The sequence below is a fragment of the Prionailurus bengalensis genome, chromosome D3 (genome assembly GCF_016509475.1).
Source record: "Prionailurus bengalensis isolate Pbe53 chromosome D3, Fcat_Pben_1.1_paternal_pri, whole genome shotgun sequence".
In the NCBI taxonomy this organism is placed as follows: Eukaryota; Metazoa; Chordata; class Mammalia; order Carnivora; family Felidae; genus Prionailurus; species Prionailurus bengalensis.
The window spans coordinates 46,750,981-46,770,670 of record NC_057356.1 but is presented as its reverse complement, the minus strand read 5'-3'; the positions used below and the strand labels follow the sequence as shown (position 1 = coordinate 46,770,670).

The window sequence follows — 19,690 nt, the reverse complement described above, 5'->3', positions numbered from 1 at the left end:
TATATAACATAAAAATATCTATTTTGAGTGTGTAATTCAGTGGCATTTAGCAAGTCACAGTGTTGTGCAACCATCACTCTGTCTACTTTCAAAATATTTTCATCACTTCAAAAGAGAACCTTGTACTTACTAGGCAGTCACTCTGCATCCTCTGAAAATGATTAATCTGTGTTTTGTCCGTATGGATTTGCTTGTTTTGAACATTTCACATAAATGAATTATACAATATTTGAACTTTTGGTGTCTAGCTTTTCACTTATAACACTGTTTTCAATTTTCATGCACACTGTAGCATGTATCAGTGCTTTGTTCTTTTTATGGCTGAATAGTTTTCCATTGTATGTATGTAACACATTTTATGTATTCATCCATTTGTTTGTGGACATTTGGGTTGCTTCCAGCTTTTGACTATTGTGAATAGTGCTGCTTTTAACATTTTTGTACAGGTATTTGTTTGAAAATGTTTCAGTTCTTTTGGGTATATACCTAAGACTGAATATCCTGGGTCATATGGCAATAGTCTGTTGAGCGTTTTGAGGTGCCACCAAACTTTTCCACAGCACCTGTACCATTTTACATCTCCACAGGAGTGCACGTTTCATTTTCTCCACATCCTTGTCAACACTTGTTATTTTCTTTAAAAACAAAACAAAACAAAACAAAAACTATAGCCACCCTAGTAAGTATAAAGTGTTATCTCAGGGCACCTGTCTCAGTAGAGCATGTGACTCTTGATCTCAGGGTTGTTAGTTCAAGCCCCAGGTTGAGCAGGGAGCCTACTTAAAAATTAATTACTTAAAGTGATACCTCCTGGTAATAATTTGCATTCCTCTAATGACTGAAGGGGTTGAACATCTTTTCATATACTTGTTGGCCATTTGTATGTTTAGAGAAATGTCCAAGTCCTTTGCCCTTTTGTATTATTTTTTTTAAGTTTATTTATTTGAGAGAGAGTTGAGCAATGGAGGGGCATAGAGAGAGAGAGAGAATCTCCACACTGTCAGCGCAGAGCCCAGTGCAGGGCTTGAACCCACAAACGTGAGATGATGACTTGAGACAAAATCAAGAGTCAGACGCTTAATCAACTGAGCCACCCAGGCACGCCCCCTGTGCCCATTTTTAAATTGGGTTGTCATTCTGTTGCTGAGTTAGATGAGTTCCTTATACAGTCTAGATACAGGTCCTTTACTGGATAAGTGGTTTCTCCCAGTCTCTTACTTGCCTTTCATTTTCTTAACATTATGTTTTGAAAAGCAAAAGTTTTGATATTGATGCTATCCAAGCTTCTTATATATATATAAGAATATATAATATGTGTGTGTGTATCTTTGTATGACCTATATAAAAAAATCTTTGCCAAGCCCATGGTTGCTAAGATTTTCTCCTGTGTTTTCTTCCAAAAGTGTCCGAGTTTTAACTTTACATTTGGATCTATAATCCATTAAGAGTTAGATTTTGTTTTTGTTCTCATTTTGATACATGGAGAGAAACTAGACTCCTAAATACAGATATCCTTGTTGTTAAGATGTCTGGTCTCCCCAAATTGATTTATAGAGTCAAAATAATCCCAGGAAGAATTCCAGTAGGGTTTTTTGTTTACTTTTGTTTTTTGTTAGAAATTGACAAACTGATTCTAAAATTTATGTAGAAATGTAAAGGACCTAGTATAGCTAAACCAATTTTGAAAGAGAACAAAATTATAAGATTAAGACTACCTGATTTGAACACTTACTATAAAGTTATAATAATTGAGAGAATATGATATTGATGAAAGAGTAGGCACACAGATGAATGCAACAGATCAGAGATTCCAGAAATGATCTCCACACATATCTGATTAACTAAGTCTTGATAAAGGTGTCAAGGCAATTCAGTGGAGGAAAGGATTACATTTTGCTTTGTGGTTGATGTTGACTTTTGTGTATCAATCTTATATCCAGCAACCTCACTTCTTATATCTAAATAATTCTAGATTCTCTGACATTTCTATTCAGACATCCGTATCTTTTGAAAACATTTTTTCTCAGTTCTATCTTCAGTTTTTTGGCTAAATGTGTTACTAGGGCTTCACAAACGTTGAAAAGAACTTGTGATGGGCATTCTTATTCCTTATTTTAAGAGGAATGCTTTTAATATTATAACATGGAATAAGATGTTTGCTCTAAGTTTTTTTGGTAGACTTTTTCAGGGTTTTTTTTTTATATTGAAGTTTCCTTCTCATATTTATATATATTTATGTGTGTGTGTATATGTATGTACAGGCATACACACATAATTGTAATTTTCTTAAAACTTAGTTTTTTAGTTGGTTTACTTTTATTGAATCATTTTCTGTGTGTGTGTGTATATATATATATATATATGTAATATGCTTGTATGTTAATTACAAACGTAGAAATATGTTAATATAATCATTTAAGATTGTTTTGATAGATTCTAAAAATTGAGCTCACCTTAAAACCCAGGAAAAAATACCCACCTTAGTTGGGATGTATTTCCTCTTTATGCGTAATTTACATACTAATATTTTGCTTATAATTTTTTAATCTATTTTGCTAATTAGTCTGTATTTTTTTTAATTTTCCTATTCACATTGTGATATCAAATTTATCAGAATCTATTAAAATTTATGGTCAAAATAACTCCATCATTGTATTACACTTATACATAGTTTTTCCATAAGACATTTTAAATTCATTATTTACCATTGAGAATATATCTTTGGTACATTTACCCTTTAGAGGTTCATAACAAAACGTAGTTCTTGTGGTTCATTATTCAAACATCATTTAGCCAAAACATGTTCAAAGCATCTGTAGTTTTCCATAGGGCAAATATCTCACACTAAATTGTTTTTTTATATCTTCATCCAGTCTTTTTGTCTGTGTACCTTATAGCAATATTTTCTGACAAAGGAATATATCTTTTTTCATCATACTGTTTTCTATTTTAGACTTTTTTGTAGTTTGAGAGTAGTGTTTCCCCAAGTGATTTGTAGGGTTTTTGTTTTTTTTTTTTGTCTTTTCTGAAACACCTTAAAGGAGTTTCTAAAGATTTTATTACATTTAGTGAAGAAATGTAAAGAATAAAGCTCTGGACTGAAAGTCACATGACTTTAAATATCACTGAAAAGACTGCAGGAGGTTTGTCTTCACCCTGTGGAAGCTCGGGTGTAAAATGTTAAGTCAAATGTCTTGGCTTCACATGCTCATTAGTTTATATCTCAGGGCATAATAACACGTAAATAATAGGTAGCTGTGTTGTATACATCTTCTGGAAAACTGGCTTATTGTCATCTGATTATGCACAATAGGTTTTCACCAGGTGTAGCAAACAACGCACTGGTGGTAGAAGCCTGTGCCATTTTCTGCTGGCTCACTTTCCATAATTAGCATTATCTTTACTTTGAAGTTCCTTTGCAGAAGCCTTTATTAAAATGGGTGTATTTTGTGGATCAATACTGTCCGTGAATCTTCCTAACCAACTCTTAGTCTGTAGTACAGCACAGTGTCCTGAAGGCGAGTGCTTCTGTCAGTCTCTGAGTGGTACTTGCTACTCTTCCCTGAACGTTACTGGGTGGCCTGCACTTTAGCCTTGACCATGTGGCACATGGACCATGTGAGCTCACTGTTGTCAGTCTGTATCTCTATATATATCGGTGTATGTAATATTTTGTTTAATGTTTTTGACAAATGTGGAAGATTTTCTATTTCGTGGGTACACATACCTTTGGAGATTATCCAAAGGCAATAAGGAGCTACTGAAAAGCTTTAAGGAAGAAGTAATGCTGGATTTGCATTTTTAATTTTTTTTTAATGTTTTTATTTATTTTTGAGAGAGACCACGCATGAGCAGGGAAGGGGCAGAGAGAGGGGGAGACACAGAATCTGAAGCAGGCTCTAGGCTCTGAGCTCTTGGCATAGAGCCCAACATGGGGCAGGACCCGAAGTCATGAACGTCAAGATCATGACCTGAGCCGAAGTTGGACGTTCAACCGACGGAGCCACCCAGGCACCCCTGGATATGCATTTTTTTTTTTTTTCAACGTTTATTTTTGGGACAGAGAGAGACAGAGCATGAACGGGGGAGGGGCAGAGAGAGAGGGAGACACAGAATTGGAAACAGGCTCCAGGCTCTGAGCCATCAGCCCAGAGCCTGATGCGGGGCTCGAACTCCCGGACCGCGAGATCGTGACCTGGCTGAAGTCGGACGCTTAACCGACTGCGCCACCCAGGCGCCCCAGGATATGCATTTTTAATATAACAGCTGGGTATGAAGTGTCTTTTTCTCACACTAGACCATAATGTCTCCATGGATTAATCAATCTCTTACTTTACTTTGTATTCCTAGCATTTACTTTGAAAGAGTAGTAGGCGTTCAATAAAATTTTTTAACTGAAAGGAAATTCTCCTAAATTAGTAATTCTTATCCAGGAGCCACATCAGAATAATCTGTAGTGCTTTGAAAAAAAAATTACATCTATTAATGTTAGTGTTAGCATTCAAGAAAACTCTAAACCTCGTAACATTAGCTTAAATAAGTTAGAGATTCTTTTTTCCACCTTAAAGGAGACAGGAGGTGGGCAGTCTGGGCCTGGTATAGCAGTTTCAGATGTTATGGGCTATTCCATATATCTGATTTTATGGTCAGCAGGAAGGAACAAAGGGCAAAAATAGGAGTATGCCCTTCCCTTTAAGGAGGTCTGGTGAATTCTTCATAATACTTCTTTGTGGGCAGAATTTAGTCATATTGCCCTAGCTGACAGAATGAGAAATAATCTTTTAGCTGGAGGGCAGTATAGCCAGCTAACAAATTGGGATTCTCCCACAGATAGTGGGAGAAATTATCAATTTCTGTAACAATACACAGGCCTCGTTCATTCCTGGAAGTCTTGATTCAACAGGGCTAGGCTAAAACTGGGCCTTCTAATTTAAAAAAAGGGAAAACCAAACAGATCCTATAGCTGAACCAGATCTACTCTTCATGACGGAGAACCTTGGCTCTAAGCCAGGTTTTGAAGAGAACAGATCTACTAATTCTTGGAATGAGAAATCTTTCTTCTGGAGGGTATGGAGTCAGCCAGATTTCTAACGTAAAATGCCATTTTACAGGGATCTAATCCCTGTTGGGGGGTCCAAGGAATAGTTTTAACAACTGTTTTGCTGTAGTCTGTGTGCACACCCTGTCCCCATTTTCTTGGTCCACCAAACTGGTTACCTTTACCTTCCTGGTCACCTCCCCCTCACCCATTTCCCTAAAGTGAGACCATGATTATGTATTTCCGTCAACAGTGTTACTGGGCCACATCATGGATTGGAAAGCTTGTGGGATTTGGAGTTAAAAGATCTTGGTTCCAGTTCTTCCTTTGCTAACCTTTGGCAAGGAACTTAAACCTTATGGTTTTTACTTTATGCAACACACACACACACACACACACACACACATTCATATTCCTCATAGAGTTGTTAGGATTTAATGAACTAATAGTATGTAAAAGTGACTTTGAAACTGTAAAATGCTATACATATACTTTATGGGTAGTGGATGTAAAATTAGCCCTATGTATACAAATGCTTATGAAATTGTCTTTTTTTTTTTTTTTTTTTTTGCTAGATAAACTCATACTGAAGTTAAGAATAATGAGATTTTTAGGGACATTTTTGCTCAGTTATTACTTTCTTGGTAAACATTGAAATATCATAAATACTAGTTGAAGAGATCTTTTCCAAAAAATTTATTTTGCATTGCTTCAGTGCCTCCTCTACCTCTCCTGTTACTATACACCTTGGTGTTTATTCATTTAAAAATATTGTTGCGATACTTATTTTTAAGCATGTTCCAGGAATCATTCTGGTCAGTAGGGAATACAATTATGAACAGATATTTGATAGAGAGTTAAAAAGCCATGCATGATTAAAAAACTACTTTAAAATAAATACTTTACAGAATCTTTATTAAATAGGCTGATTTAGAATTTTGCCATTTGTATATAACCTACACTGATTTATTACATTACATTGAAAGTTGTTTGAAGTGTGTTTAATGTATACCATTAACGTGGCAATTTAGCATTCTCTTCTGTGCATGATACATAAAAATCTTTTGAAACTTTTAATGCATTATAATGCAAAATATTATATATTAGAAACTATGCATTGAAGTATGTATAGTACTTATAGGAATATAATCCTGTAAGTGCTACTTTTAGAATATAAAATATACATGCTTGTGGAAATTTTAATTTAATGTAGATATATCTTAGAGTCATTGTCAAGTGATTCAACTTTGCAATTGAAGTGAAAAGTATTTATGAGATCACTTGTACCAAATTATTTTAAATGCCAAAACCATTGAAGAAGGCAGTGGAATAAATATGTATTGAATCTACTATTGGTAGTACATTGTAGAAGTGAATTGTTCCACATTGTTGTATCGTTGGTATATACTACTAATCTCTCATTGATTTTATTTCTTTGGGACGTTGTTTTAAAATCAGCCTGACAGAATAATTATGAAATATTCTGAGTTCATATTCTTCTAAGTGTTACCACCTTGCTATTAAAGCCCCCCATTTTCTTTTACCAAATATTTTTTTAGTGCCTATTTACTGGGCTCTGTCCTACATGTAGGCATAGCCAGTTATCCCCTCAAATTCCTCCTTAATTTAAATGAAGATACAGTTGGAAGTAATTGACTTTAACAGATTATTAACAGCTTAACAAGCTCCATTGAGGTCATTTTACTTAAAATATGTCAGTAAGTCAACAACCATATATAGGCCCTCATCTTATTTCTTGAGGCGGAACCTAAGAACAGAGAGGCACAGAGGAAATTCCCATTGGGATTTCTTTTCCTCTTGTCTCGAGCCAGGTTGAGGAAGATGGCAATGCCAGTAAGAAAGGGACATTTTTTAATGGTGCCAAGAGCCAGTGAGCATTGACTGTAAATGACAGGAAGAGCAACAGCTGCCCTGTTTGGAGTTGACAAGGTTAGTGTGACTGAGGCTTTGGACAGCCTTGGAAATGATCTCATTTTTCAGGGCAGATTCTCTTGTGTATAGTGTTAAGAGACTAGAGGCTTCTTACTACATAACATGCTGGGATCTGTAAGTCAATGACCTCTTCATTTCTTTTTCTCTGCATCTCGCATATGCATTGAGACAAAAGCAGTTAGGAGAAAAGTTTATTACCCATACCTACACAGCTAAATCTGTGCCCATTTCTACTGCCTTTCCTCCTGCAACTAAGGGTGGACTTTCTGTGCCCCAACAAAGGCCAACTGTATACTTGTGGATTAGATTTCCTCCTTTTTTGTTTGTTTAAAGGTTTATTTTTAAGAGAGACAGACAGACTGCAAGTGGTGGGGGAGGGGGGGATTGGGCTGGACAGAGACAGAGGGGAGACACAGAATCTGAAGCAGGCTCCAGGCTCTGAGCTGTCAGCACAGAGCCTGATGCGGGGCTTGAACTCACAAACCGTGAGATCATGACCTGAGCCAAAGTCAGTCTCCTTTTTAGCAACCTCAAGAACATCATTCCAGCAATTCTCTCCTCTCACTCTCACATTAATTTCCCCCTCTCTAGTGAATCTTTACCATCAATCTAGAAACATGCTGGGGGCACCTGGGTGGCTCATCGGTTAAGCATCTGACTCTTGGTTTCAGCTCAGGTCATGATCTCAGAGTTCATGGGTTCAAGCCCCACATTGGGCTCTGTGCTGACAGTGTGAGCCTGCTTGGGATTCTCTCTCTCCATCTCTTACTATGCCCTCCCCCCACTTGCATGTGCACATGTGCTCTCTCAAAATGTGTTTTCCGTAGTAAAGCATTATTGACTCTTATAGCCCCTTCCAGCAATTGCCCTAGTTGTCTCCTTCCCTTTTTGGCAAAATTTTGGGCTGTACTGTTTCCTTCTCTCATTTTTCATGACCCACTCCACTCAGATCTTTGCTTTAGTACTCTCTCAGTGCTCCACTGCAAATGCCCGTGACAAATTCACCATTGATCTCCTCACCAAATACAGAGGTCTTTTCCTAGTTCCCATGTTATTTAGCATTGGTGTTTGACATAGTTTATCACTTAACTCCTCTTTGAAGTACTTCTCCGAAGCTTACAGGACACCACACACTCCTACTTTTCCTTCTGTCTCTCTTCCTCTCTCTCTCTCTCTCTCTCTCATTCTCTTTTTTTTTTTTTTTTTTTTTTTTTTCCTGTTGTTGTTTTCTGTGCCGGTTCTTTCTCATATCCTATCAGAAGAAAAGTCCTTGGATGTCTTCCTATTTATACCTCACTTTCTCCTTTAGTGATTGTTTCTACTCTTATACCTTAAAATACAATCTATTTGCAAATGACTCTCAGAATTCTCTCTCCAGCCTGGACCTCTTCCCTGAACACCAGATTTGATACCGAATTGTCTACTTGACCCCTGCACTTGGCTATCTGACAGCATCTCAGACTTAACCATGTACGAAACAGAGTTCCTGATGGTCTCTGCTTCCTCTGCAGTCTTCCCTGGTTTAGGTAATGATAGCTCTGTCTTTAGCTTAGGCCCAAACTGTGGAGTTTTGATTTCTCTTTTCTTTCATATCCCATAGGCAGTCTATCAGCAAGTCATTTAGGCCTTCCTACAAAGTGTATTCAGGCTATGACTACATCTCTGCTCTCTTCATTGCTCTTGCCCACCTCATCTTACCCTGACTGTTGCAGCAGCCCTTTAAGGGATCTTTCTGATTGGACTCTTGACCTCCCCCTGACTCCTTGTTGGCCAGAGACACTGTATGCAAATGGAAATCAGAGGATGTTACTCCTCTGCTCAGAACTCTCCAAAAGCTTCCCATCTCAGCATCAAAGCCAGAGTTCTCCCAGCCATCTGCAAGCTTTAAGCCATCTCTCCTCCCCCACCACAACTGCCTTGCAGAACCCGCCTGTCTCCCTGTTCTCCTGTCAGGTCTCCTTTGGTCACTAAGGCACGTTTGTTTTTAAATAAGTGTCTTTTTTTTAGTGGTAGGAAAGACCGAAAAACAAGGTCTTCAGGAACATAAGGAAGTGCATTACCCTTGAGAAGCAGTGATGGAATGGCATGGAAGAAGGGCATTAGAGTCCATGAAAACTTGAAAATGTGTGTGTAAAGGGGGCGCCTGGCTGGCTCAGTCGGTTAAGCGTCCGACTTCGGCTCAGATCACCATCTCGCGGTTTGTGGGTTCGAGCCCCGTGTCGTGCTCTGTGCTGCCAGTGAGGAGCCTAGAGCCTGCTTCAGATTCTGTGACTCCCCCTGTCTCTACCCCTCCCGTGCCCATGCTCTGTCTCTGTCTCTCAATAATAAACGTTTAAAAAAAACTTTAAAAAAAAATTAAATGTGTGTGTAAAGGTTCTTTGTAAATCTATAAAACAAAGTATGTACTATATGGTCATGAGGATATATTTTTACACTTGATTGCGCTTTAGATGTGGGATCAAACCTGAATTTTCTTGTACCCTGGAGGTGAGGGTGTGATTCGGCCTGGCTGTGGATTCAGAAGTAATGCTGAGGGTCATTCACGTGAAAGAGCTCCATCCTCTTCTACCAAAACAACTCGGTAGACTTGGAGGAGAAGAGCCCTTACCAGCTGTAAAGGAGCAGACTCACTTTAACAGCTATGTGGCCATTGTGGGGAGTTGCCTAAAGTATGTAGCTTTAAAAAAGCCTTGAAATTAGTATAGTGTTGGTTCTATAACCACAAAATAAAGGTCAATGTAATTCTTTATCTGAGAGATAAAATTAGATGTTTTAAAATCGAAGATCTAGGGCTTCAGAGTTAAGCTAATACATTCTGTGTTGTAGCCACACATCCAATAATAAGAAATAAGGCTAATGATGTTTAGCTGATGGGAGTGTGGCCAGTTGAAGGTAGCTTACCAGATTGATCGAGGCCAGAATTTCACCTAACCTGTAATTGGATAATTGGACACAGTATTCTGTGAATACTCATCACTTACTCCCCACTTAGTATGCCTTTGCCAGATTTGATTATTGTCTCTGCCTGACTTAACCTCTGTGGAACGTGGGTGAGTAACAAGGCACTTTGTAGAATGAGAGTAGATAAAATGTGCGTGCACTGGGTAGCACGTAACTTTTTAAAACTCTTGATTCTTTAGCCGGCATCTGTTCACTGTTGGTGTGAAGAACACTTTGGAAGTGTTCATTGTGAAATTTCACATGCCAGCATGAAAGAGAGTAAGACAATAGATTGTGTTGCTGTGGTTTGAGAAGACTAGTGGAAAGGCTTGTATTTGCGTTAGTCTAAAGTGATACGGACGTGGAGCATATATATGTTTCTTATTAAGTGTGTGATAGTTCAGTCCTTAAATTATTCCTAATAAAGTCTGATCTTTATGTTCACATTGTGATGTGTTAATTTTTGTTATGGGAAAGTTATAGGGCTGAGGGTATAAATTTTGTATTTCACTTTTATATTTAATTTGAAAAAATCACCATATTCTAGAAATGTTCTAATGTGATTATAAACCTATACGCTGGACTTCACTGATCATGAACTTCCACTCTGCATACCTTTATCAATAGTTTTGCACTAATTTTTTAAATGCTGAGTGGTCCCCTGGTGTTTCTGAAGGCCCGAGATTGGAATTACATCATTCCAGTCATCTTTCTAATAGGCTGAAAGGTATGGATGGCCGTGAAGTATATTCTTAGATGCCTCTCTAAAGCAATAAAGAGCTCTTCACTGGTGTAGATCTGCTCTCAGGTGCGGTCAGTGTACATGATGAAAGAACTTGCCGTCTTGTGTGCAATTTTAGAGTGAGGTTTCTTCCTTCAGTGTGGAAGATCCTGTTACTCTTGAAGCAGGTACACGTGCAGCCAGGTCATCAAGGTAAGAGCAGGAGTAATGGTGCGGGCCTCTTCTCCTGCTTGTGCTTCCCACCCCTTTCCCTGCTGGTAAGAGCAACTGAAAGCATGTGTCCAAATAGCAGAAATGAAGGGGTGCATATTTCAGATGGTTAAGGATAAATTGGAGTTTGAATAAGATTCTGTTGAGGGAACACTATATTTGGGGGCCTCGATCATTTATTTTGCCACTATTCTAAAATCTAGATGAATGTAGGTATAAAACTAACATATTTGTAACTAGAAGGGTTAGTTGAGTTACTAAGTTTAGTTGATTCATATGTTGAAAGGTTGAGTGTCAACAGCGTATTTGCATTTTGATGTTTGAAAAGCCAAAAAGAAAGGTAAAGCTAAAGGGAATGGATGGGCAGGGGTGAAGGAGCTTGATTCCTCTTCAGAGGTATTTTTGGAATCTACACATACAACAGTGCTGAAAGATCTTTTCCATTTGAAGAGAGGATCATTTTGGACATTATGCTCAATTTTGTAGTCCTTGTTTACAGATAAATGAATTGTCTAACCCAAGAAATGGTTGGGTTTTTTTGTTTTAGGTTTATTTTGAGGGAGAGAGAGTGCGCATAGGGGAGGGGCAGAGGGGGAGAGAATCTTAAGCAGGCTTCAAGCCCAGCACAGAGCCCAACACGGGGCTTGATCTCAGAACCTCAAGATCATGACCTGAGCCAGATCAAGAGTCAGATGCTTAACTGACTGAGCCACGCAGGAGCTCCCGTTTCATTTTTAAGTTGACTCCAGCCATAATAGTATTTCCTCTGGAGGTAAAATCCAGATTATAGGGATATTTACAAGTATTTTGCAATTTCTTGAAAATTATATAAGTATTTTTTTCAGTTTTTCACATCTTTGCACATTTATCATTTATTGCTATTTTTATTTCATGATCACAGCTATAATAATAATAATAATCTCATTACCGTAATGATAAACACTTAGGTGCCTGAAGACTGGAACTGTTCCCAAGATAATGAAAGCTTTACTCCATTTCGGTTATGAACTTAGCATTTCAGTAAAGCTGTGTTTTTAAGTTCTGTCACTCTCCGCTTGTTGAACCTGATTATGTGGCTGTCAGGGACTCAGGGCTACAAAGGACTCTGGAGTCAGAACCAAAGGTAAGGGAGCATGCAAGTGGGTGTCAGGAGGTGAAAGGGTGAGATTCAGCAGAGAGTAGTTCAGAGAGCAGTGGAGAGGGTTCTGTGGCTCCCAAGACCCAGAGCCAGAACTTCGGACCTGGAGGAGGTTGTAGAGTACCCCCATCCGGTGCTTTTCAAACTGTTGGAACAGCCCCCACTTTGGATGGAAGCCAAAGAAAGCCATAGCGCTCCTGAGTGTACCAGTGTCACCCAGTGCAGCTTTGAAAAACCTCTATTTCCTGTGTTGGGGTTATTTCTGAGATGGGTTCTGCTCTGCCCAAGTTAAAACACACACACACGCAAGTTTGGAGACTACTGATAGAAGGTTCCACTGTTGTCTAATAATCTAATTTTCAGGCAAGGCAGTTAAAGAACACGAGACTTCTGCGATTGCACAGTGGGTAATGGTAGACCCTTTGGAATAGAAGGTGGGGGAGATTGCGGAATAGTTGTGATTTCTAGAGTTCCAATATCAAGACAGGTGAAACTGTCCACACCAAATCTAGCACCTGCTATTTTGCAGGAGGATCAGCTTACTTAAATTTCAGAGAGTATTAGTTAACTGCAAAGGTTGAGATGCTCTTGAATTAGGAAGAATGGATGATCTCATTAAAAGATGAAAAATGAAACCAGGCATTACCTTTTTTTATAATCTTTTTGTTGTTGTTAGTGTACTAAATTCAAGGTAAAATAGAGAACCATAACCAAAATATGGAATTGAAAAATGGAAGTTAAAATGTCATTATGTGGCCACTCATTTCCTTTCATTTGATACTCCAGCTCTTTCAGAAGTAAACTCGAGGATTGTATCTTATACTTTGATGTGGTATACATTTTAATATTTAGAATGGTTTTAATTATTTTAGTCAAAATGGGCTTAATTTCATGATTAATGTCAGAGAGAGATACTGTCTTTTTTAAATTTTATCTGACTTCTAAATTGGCTCACGTTCTTATACTAGAATCTTGATCATTTGAGCCAAATTTGCTAGTCTTAATCTATTTTCATTAGCTAGAGCTGTTGTGAGAAAAGGCCCCACAGGAAGAACAGAATTAGCTTAGTAATTGTGCTCATTCATCCGTGCATGCATATAACACAACTGTTTTCATTTCTGATGTTGTGATGGAACTGGATCAAAAGCAAATAAATTTTACATCCCTTTGAATAAACGTATGTCTCCTGTCACTGAAGTCTTTTTTTGTGTATCTGTTTTCTTGCAGGTGAGGAATTTTAAATTGGAACAGGAGCAAGAAAAAAACAAAATTTTGTCAGAAGCACTGGAGACTCTGGCCACTGAACACCATGAATTAGAGCGATCTCTGGTTGAAGGCTCGCCACCCCACAGCATCCTCAGCGAAGACGAGTTCTATGATGCACTATCAGGTAAGTCTAGAATCCTGCCACCTGTGTTGTGGGTGGTTTGAAGCCCACCACCTGAACGTCATCTTAGAGATGTCACCTGCAGTGTCCTGGAGAGAGCAGAGGACATGTAGCACCACAGCTCCCCACACAGTTTCTCTTTGGTGTGGGGGTACTGAGGCAGGAGGCTGCGAGTTGGGACTGAGTCCACCAACGTGGATGGAGAGGGAGTGCTGTGAAAACTCAAAAATTTGTTCAGTGACCATTAAATACCTCCTACTTCAGGGTGCTATTGTATGTTTAAGGGTAGAGCAAGGGACAGTTTCTGTCATCAGAGAGTACTCTGAATCCTTAAAGGACAGAGATGAGTATGGTGGTTGCGGTCCAGGATGCTGAGTGCCAAAGAGGGGAAACGGCAGTGTGGCTGGAGCAGAGAAAAGAAGTGCTTAGTTGTGCCTCAGAAATACATGCCAAAATGAGCAGGGACCCCACAGCCTAAATTGGAATCCTGCTTCTTACACCAGCTGGCTGTGTGACCTTGGGCAAGTTCTGTGGCCTCTAGTTCTCTGTTCACACATATTTAAAATGGGGATAATTACAGTATCCATTTCATCAGGCTGAGTCAGGATTAAATGAGTTCCTGTGTGTAAACTGGGTTTAGGACCATGCCTGTCATGTCCAAGGTGCTCCAAAAAAGGAGACGTGTGGGGAGGTGGGACTGACTTGGGAGGGGATGTCCCACTAAGTAGTTAGGACCTTTGAGGAATTTGCTTTAGAATTTTTGAGGTGGGGTGCTTGGAGGAGTGGCTGCAGACGAGTGAGGCTGAAACTAACTCTTATTTGAGGAAATCAAGTTATTACAGAATAGGTGGACATACACAATTACTGGTCTCGTAGAACTTGACCGTGGAAGCGGGAGACCTCCGAGAGCAGGGAGTGAAAGGGTCACATTCACAGTAGGAGATTAAAGGAAGTGCAGTGAGAAGTAAGAGAAATGGGAATGAAAGAAGATTGGGTTGAGGAGATGAAAGACAACAGTGTGATCATATAGGACAGGGAAAATGGTTGTTGCTAGGCTTACAGAGAAGAGATTCGTTATGTAAGGTAAACAGATTCGTTATTGTGGGAAGTGTGATATAATCAAAAGAATGGGAAAAGTAATTTTAATAGCCAGATTATGGAGTAGAAAAGATGATACTGATGATGATGTTGTCATTTGGATAAGGCATTTGTGAAAGGAGTGACTCACTGGGAAGAGAAAGTGAAGCTAGGATTTGAAGGCAGTGAGATAAGTGATGAGGCAAAGGAAGTATTTAACACAACTGAGGGAAGTGGGGGGTGGGGGGCGGGAATGACATCGGAGCCTGCCAGGATTTTTTCACACCTACCCTGGGCCAAGTCCAATAGTGTTATCTCCTATATTCCTTCCGCTTGGGGACATCCAAAAGAGAAAGTCACTAGAGGGATCATAGGATTAAGTGCAAAAAGATCTGAATATAAAAGAGCCCAGACACTTGAGCTGCTCATCTTTCCCCCACCCCGCCTCCCCCAGGCTATCATTATTTCTTTTTTTTTTCTTTTTCTTTTTTTTAATTTACATCCAAGTTAGTTAGCATATGGTGCAACAGTGATTTCAGGAGTAGATTCCTTAATGCCCCTTATCCATTTAGCCCATCCCCCCTCCCACACCCCCTCCAGTAACCCTCTGTTTGTTCTCCATATTTAAGAGTCTCTTATGTTTTGTCACCCTCCCTGTTTTTATATCTTTGTTTCCCTTCCCTTATGTTCATGTGTTTTGTATCTTAAAGTCCTCCTATGAGTGAAGTCATATGAAATTTGTCTTTCTCTGACTAATTTCACTTAGCATAATACCCTCTAGTTCCATCCATGTAGTTGCAAATGGCAAGATTTCATTCTTTTTGATTGCCTAGTAATACTTCATTGTATATGTATATACCACATCTTTTTTATCCACCATCCAGTGATGGACATTCGGGCTCTTTCCATACTTTGGCTATTGTTGATAATGCTGCTGTAAACATTGGGGTGCACGTGTCCCTTCAAAACAGCATACCTGTATCCCTTGGCTAAATACCTAGCAGTGTAATTTCTGGGTCAGAGGGTAGTTCTATTTTAATTTTTTGAGTAACCTCCATACTATTGTCCAGAGTGGCTGCACCAGCTTGCATTCCCACCAGCAGTGCAAAAAAGATCCTCTTTCTCCTCATCCTCGCCAACATCTGTTGTTGCCTGAGTTGTTAATGTTAGCCATTCTGACAGGTGAAAGGTGGTATCTCATTGTGGTTTTGATTTGTATTTCCCTGATGATGAGTGATGTTGAGCATTTTTTCATGTGTCAGTTGGCCATCTGGATGTCTTCTTTGGAGAAGTGTCTATTCATGTCTTTTGCCCATTTCTTCATTGGATTATTTGTTTTTTGGGTGTTGAGTTTGATAAGCTCTTCATAGATTTTGGATACTAACCCTTTATCTGATAAGTCGTTTGCAAATATCGTCTTCTATTCTGTCAGTTGCCTTTTAGTTTTGCTGGTTTTTCCTTCGCTGTGTAGAAGCTTTTTATTCTGATGAGGTCCCAATAGTTAATTCTTGGTTTTGTTTCCCTTGCCTCCGGAAATGTGTTGAGTAAGATGTTGCTACAGCCAAGATCAAAGAGGTTTTTGCCTGCTTTTCTCCTCGTGGATTTTGATGGCTTCCTGTCTTATATTTAGGTCTTTCATCCATTTTGAGTTTATTTTTCTGTATGGTGTAAGAAAGTGGTACAGGTTCGTTCTTCTACATGTTTCCAGTTTTCCCAGCGCCACTTGCTTAAGAGACTGTCTTTATTCCATTGGATATTTTTTCCTGCTTTGTCAAAGACGAATTGGCCATACGTTTGTGCGTCCATTTCTGGGTTCTCTGTTCTGTTCCAGTGTCTGTTTTTGTGCCACAGCTGCTCATCTTTTATGTTTTTTTTAAGAGAGAAAAAATTTAATGTTCATGAAAAAAATTGTAATAATTCAATATGAAAGTGTGTGCGTTACTCAGTGAAATTTTCCCTTCGTCCCTTATCCTAATGTACAGTCTTCCTTGGAAGTTCTTATAGCCTGATATATTCTCTTCCAGGCCTTTTTAAAGCATTCCCATGTGTATGCGTATGTTTACATACAGCTTTGTTTTGTTTTGTTTTGTTTTGTTTTTAATCAGGAATGGAAGTAGCTGTATCATTGTTCTGGAGTTGCATTTTTATTCTTTTTTTTAATGTTTATTTTGAGAGGGAGGGAGGGAGAGAGCGTGCACAAGTTGGGGAGGGGCAGGGAGAGAGAGGAATCCAAAGAATCTGATAGCTTGGAATCTGCTGATAGGTTGGAGCCTGAATCAGGGCTGGATCTCATGAACCCTGAGATCATGACCTGAGCTGAAATCAGGAGTCAGACGCTTAACTGAGCCACCCACATGCCCCTGGATCTGTGTTGTCATGTAATGACATAACTTGGAAATTTTTCCCATCAGTAGTACAACTCTAGCTCATTCTTTTTAAAGGTTGTATAAAAGTCCGTGATATGATCCACCACTGTTTTCTTGATTATTCTCTACTTGATAGACATTTAGCAGCTACTGTCATCTTTCTGCTTCTCAGACATATTTTAACACTCAAAACACTCTCCAAAATCAGTCTTCTCTGGGACGAGGAGATAAAAAGAACTGTAGTCCCTAGGTGAGGATTGGCAAGTACATCGCATCTCGAGTACCAATTCAGATTGGTTTGCAGTACCTGCTGCTTTAAGGTTGGCTGTGTTGAGAAGGACCCTGAGGCTGAGTGCAGGTGCCTTGGTCAGTCAGCATGTGGCACCAGGGCTGTAGAAATGAAGGAGAGGGCAGGTGCCATGCCTTTGGTCCTTCCTGCCCTAAAGGACTCACCTGAGTTTTGTTACCCTTGCCTCAACAGTAGCCTTTCTGTGGCCACTCTTACTGTTTCCTGCTAGAAATCTTGCAAATCATTTGCAGTGTAGAACTGCATTAAAATTAAGAATCAGAAGCCCCAGCTTCAAGTCTTGAGTTGCTGATGACCTCGCCAAATAATTCATTGAGGTATAAAAGCTGTCCTTTGGGAATGACTTCATCTTCTCACTATAGTCTTCACACTTCACCCTTCACTCCCACTTCATTCTTCCTTTCTGTTAAAAAAAGAAGAGGGGCGCCTGGGTGGCTCAGTCAGTTGGGCTTCCTACTTCAGCTCAGGTCATGATTCATGGGTTCAATCCTCATGTCAGGCTCTGTGCTGACCGCTCAGAGCCTGGAGCCTGCTTCAGATTCTGTGTCTCCCTCTCTCTCTCTCTCTGCCCCTCCCCCACTCACGTTCCATCTCTGTCTCTCAAAAAAATGAATGAACATTAAAAAAAATTTTCTTTAAAGAGAAGAAATGTTCCTCCTCAATTGAAGCTGTCCCTTCCTTATATCATATATTCATGTACCCATCTCCTTGTACCTTCTCAAGAACTTTTGTTGTTTCTTCTGCCGTTATTTTTATATCACATCATTTTATTTATGTATGTATTTATTTATTACTTTTTAATGTTTATTATTTGAGAGAGAGAGAGAGACAGAGAGCAAGCAGGGGAGGGGCAGAGAGAGAGGGAGACACAGAATCCGAAGCAGGCTTCAGACTCTGAGCTGCCAGCACAGAGCCTGATGGGGCTCGAACCCACAGACAGAGAGATCATGACCTGAGCTGAAGTCGCCCGCCCAACCGATTGAGCCACCCAGGCACCCCAATTTTATTTATTTTTTAAGAGAGAGCACAAGCAGGGGAGGGACAGAGAGAGTGGGAAAGAATCCCAAGCATGTTCTGCACTATCACCACAGTGCCCAATGTGGGGCTCGATCTCACAAACCATGAGATCATGACCTGAGCCAAAACCGAAGGTTGGATACTTAACCGACTGAGCCACCCAGGCACCCCCAATATCACATCATTTTAAATACTAACTTAGCATTCTGTAGTAGTTTCCTGTCGCTGCTATGACAGATTACCACAAATGTCTTTGAACAATGCAGATTTATTTTCTTATGGTCCTGGATGTCAGAAGTTCCAAAGTTGAGGTCTTGACAGGGCTGTGTTTCTTCTGGAGGCTCTGGGAAAGAATCTGTTTCCCTGACTTCTTTAGTTTCTGGAGACCACCTGCATTCCTTGACTTGAGACCCCATCCTCTATCTTCAAAGCCAGCAGTGTGACATCTTCCAAGCTCTCTCACTGACTCAGACTTTTCTCCCTCACTTTTTAAAGGACTTTAGGTGGGGCGCCTGGGTGGCTCAGTCGGTTAAGCGTCCGACTTCAGCTCAGGTCACGATCTCGCGGTCCGTGAGTTCGAGCCCCGCGTCGGGCTCTGGACTGATGGCTCAGAGCCTGGAGCCTGCTTCCGATTCTGTGTCTCCCTCTCTCTCTGCCCCTCCCCTGTTCATGCTCTGTCTCTCTCTGTCTCAAAAATAAATAAACGTTAAAAAAAAAAAAAAAAATTAAAGGACTTTAGGAATTACAGTGGGCCCGCCCAGATAATCCAGGGTAACCTACCTATCTCAAGGTCCTTAATCACATCTGCAGAGTCCTCTTACCATACCAGGTAATCTATCCACAGGTGCCACAGGTTAGGACATGGACATGTTTGGGGGACCATTATTCTGACTGCCACATTTATATCTCTAACTCAGACTCAGCTGTCAGCTGGATAAATAAAAAATGAATTTTTGATCTTTCTCCCAGATCCTCTTCCTGGGGTTTGCCTCATTTTAGTGCATAGCACTTCTCTCCTCTCAAAGCCAGAAACCTAGGAGTGATTTGTGACATTCATGTAACACATCCATGAAACCCAGCCCAAAGCTTGTCCATTCTACCTTCAAATCATACCTCAAAGCCATGTATGTTCTGTTATTATCGTGTAAGGTTAAAAGGTAGGTGCTGGGACGAGAGGCTGTTGATAAATGGTCACTCTACCGATTCCTGTGCCCTTTGGAAAGTTACTTCACTTTTCTGTGCCTCATTTCTTTATCTGCAGATGGGTTATAAGATAATGATAAATACTTAAAACAGTGTCTGGCACTCTGAGCTCTCGTTATCATTACCTGCGCTATGCCCAATTTTGTCTAGCCTCTTACCTACCATGCTTCCAGCGTTGCCTTCCTGGAGTTCACTCTGTGCACACACCCACGGTGGCACTTTGTAGACGTCACGTCATTGCATTCCCCTGCCTGGAATCCTGTGGTGGCTTCTCATTGCACCGAGAATAAAAATCAGACTCCTTAACCGGCC

At 39.9% G+C, this 19,690-nt stretch overlaps 1 protein-coding gene across 6 annotated transcripts in view; it reads left to right on the top strand.

Moving 5' to 3' along the window:
* The window catches only part of OSBPL1A (oxysterol binding protein like 1A), a 245,412-nt gene that overhangs the window by 127,100 nt on the left and 98,622 nt on the right, over window positions 1-19,690 (top strand). For all 6 annotated transcript variants that reach the window (XM_043558465.1, XM_043558466.1, XM_043558469.1 and 3 more), the window contains one exon: window positions 13,249-13,411. In XM_043558465.1, coding sequence (XP_043414400.1) covers window positions 13,249-13,411 — 163 coding nt within the window. The remainder of the gene's footprint in view (window positions 1-13,248; window positions 13,412-19,690) is intronic.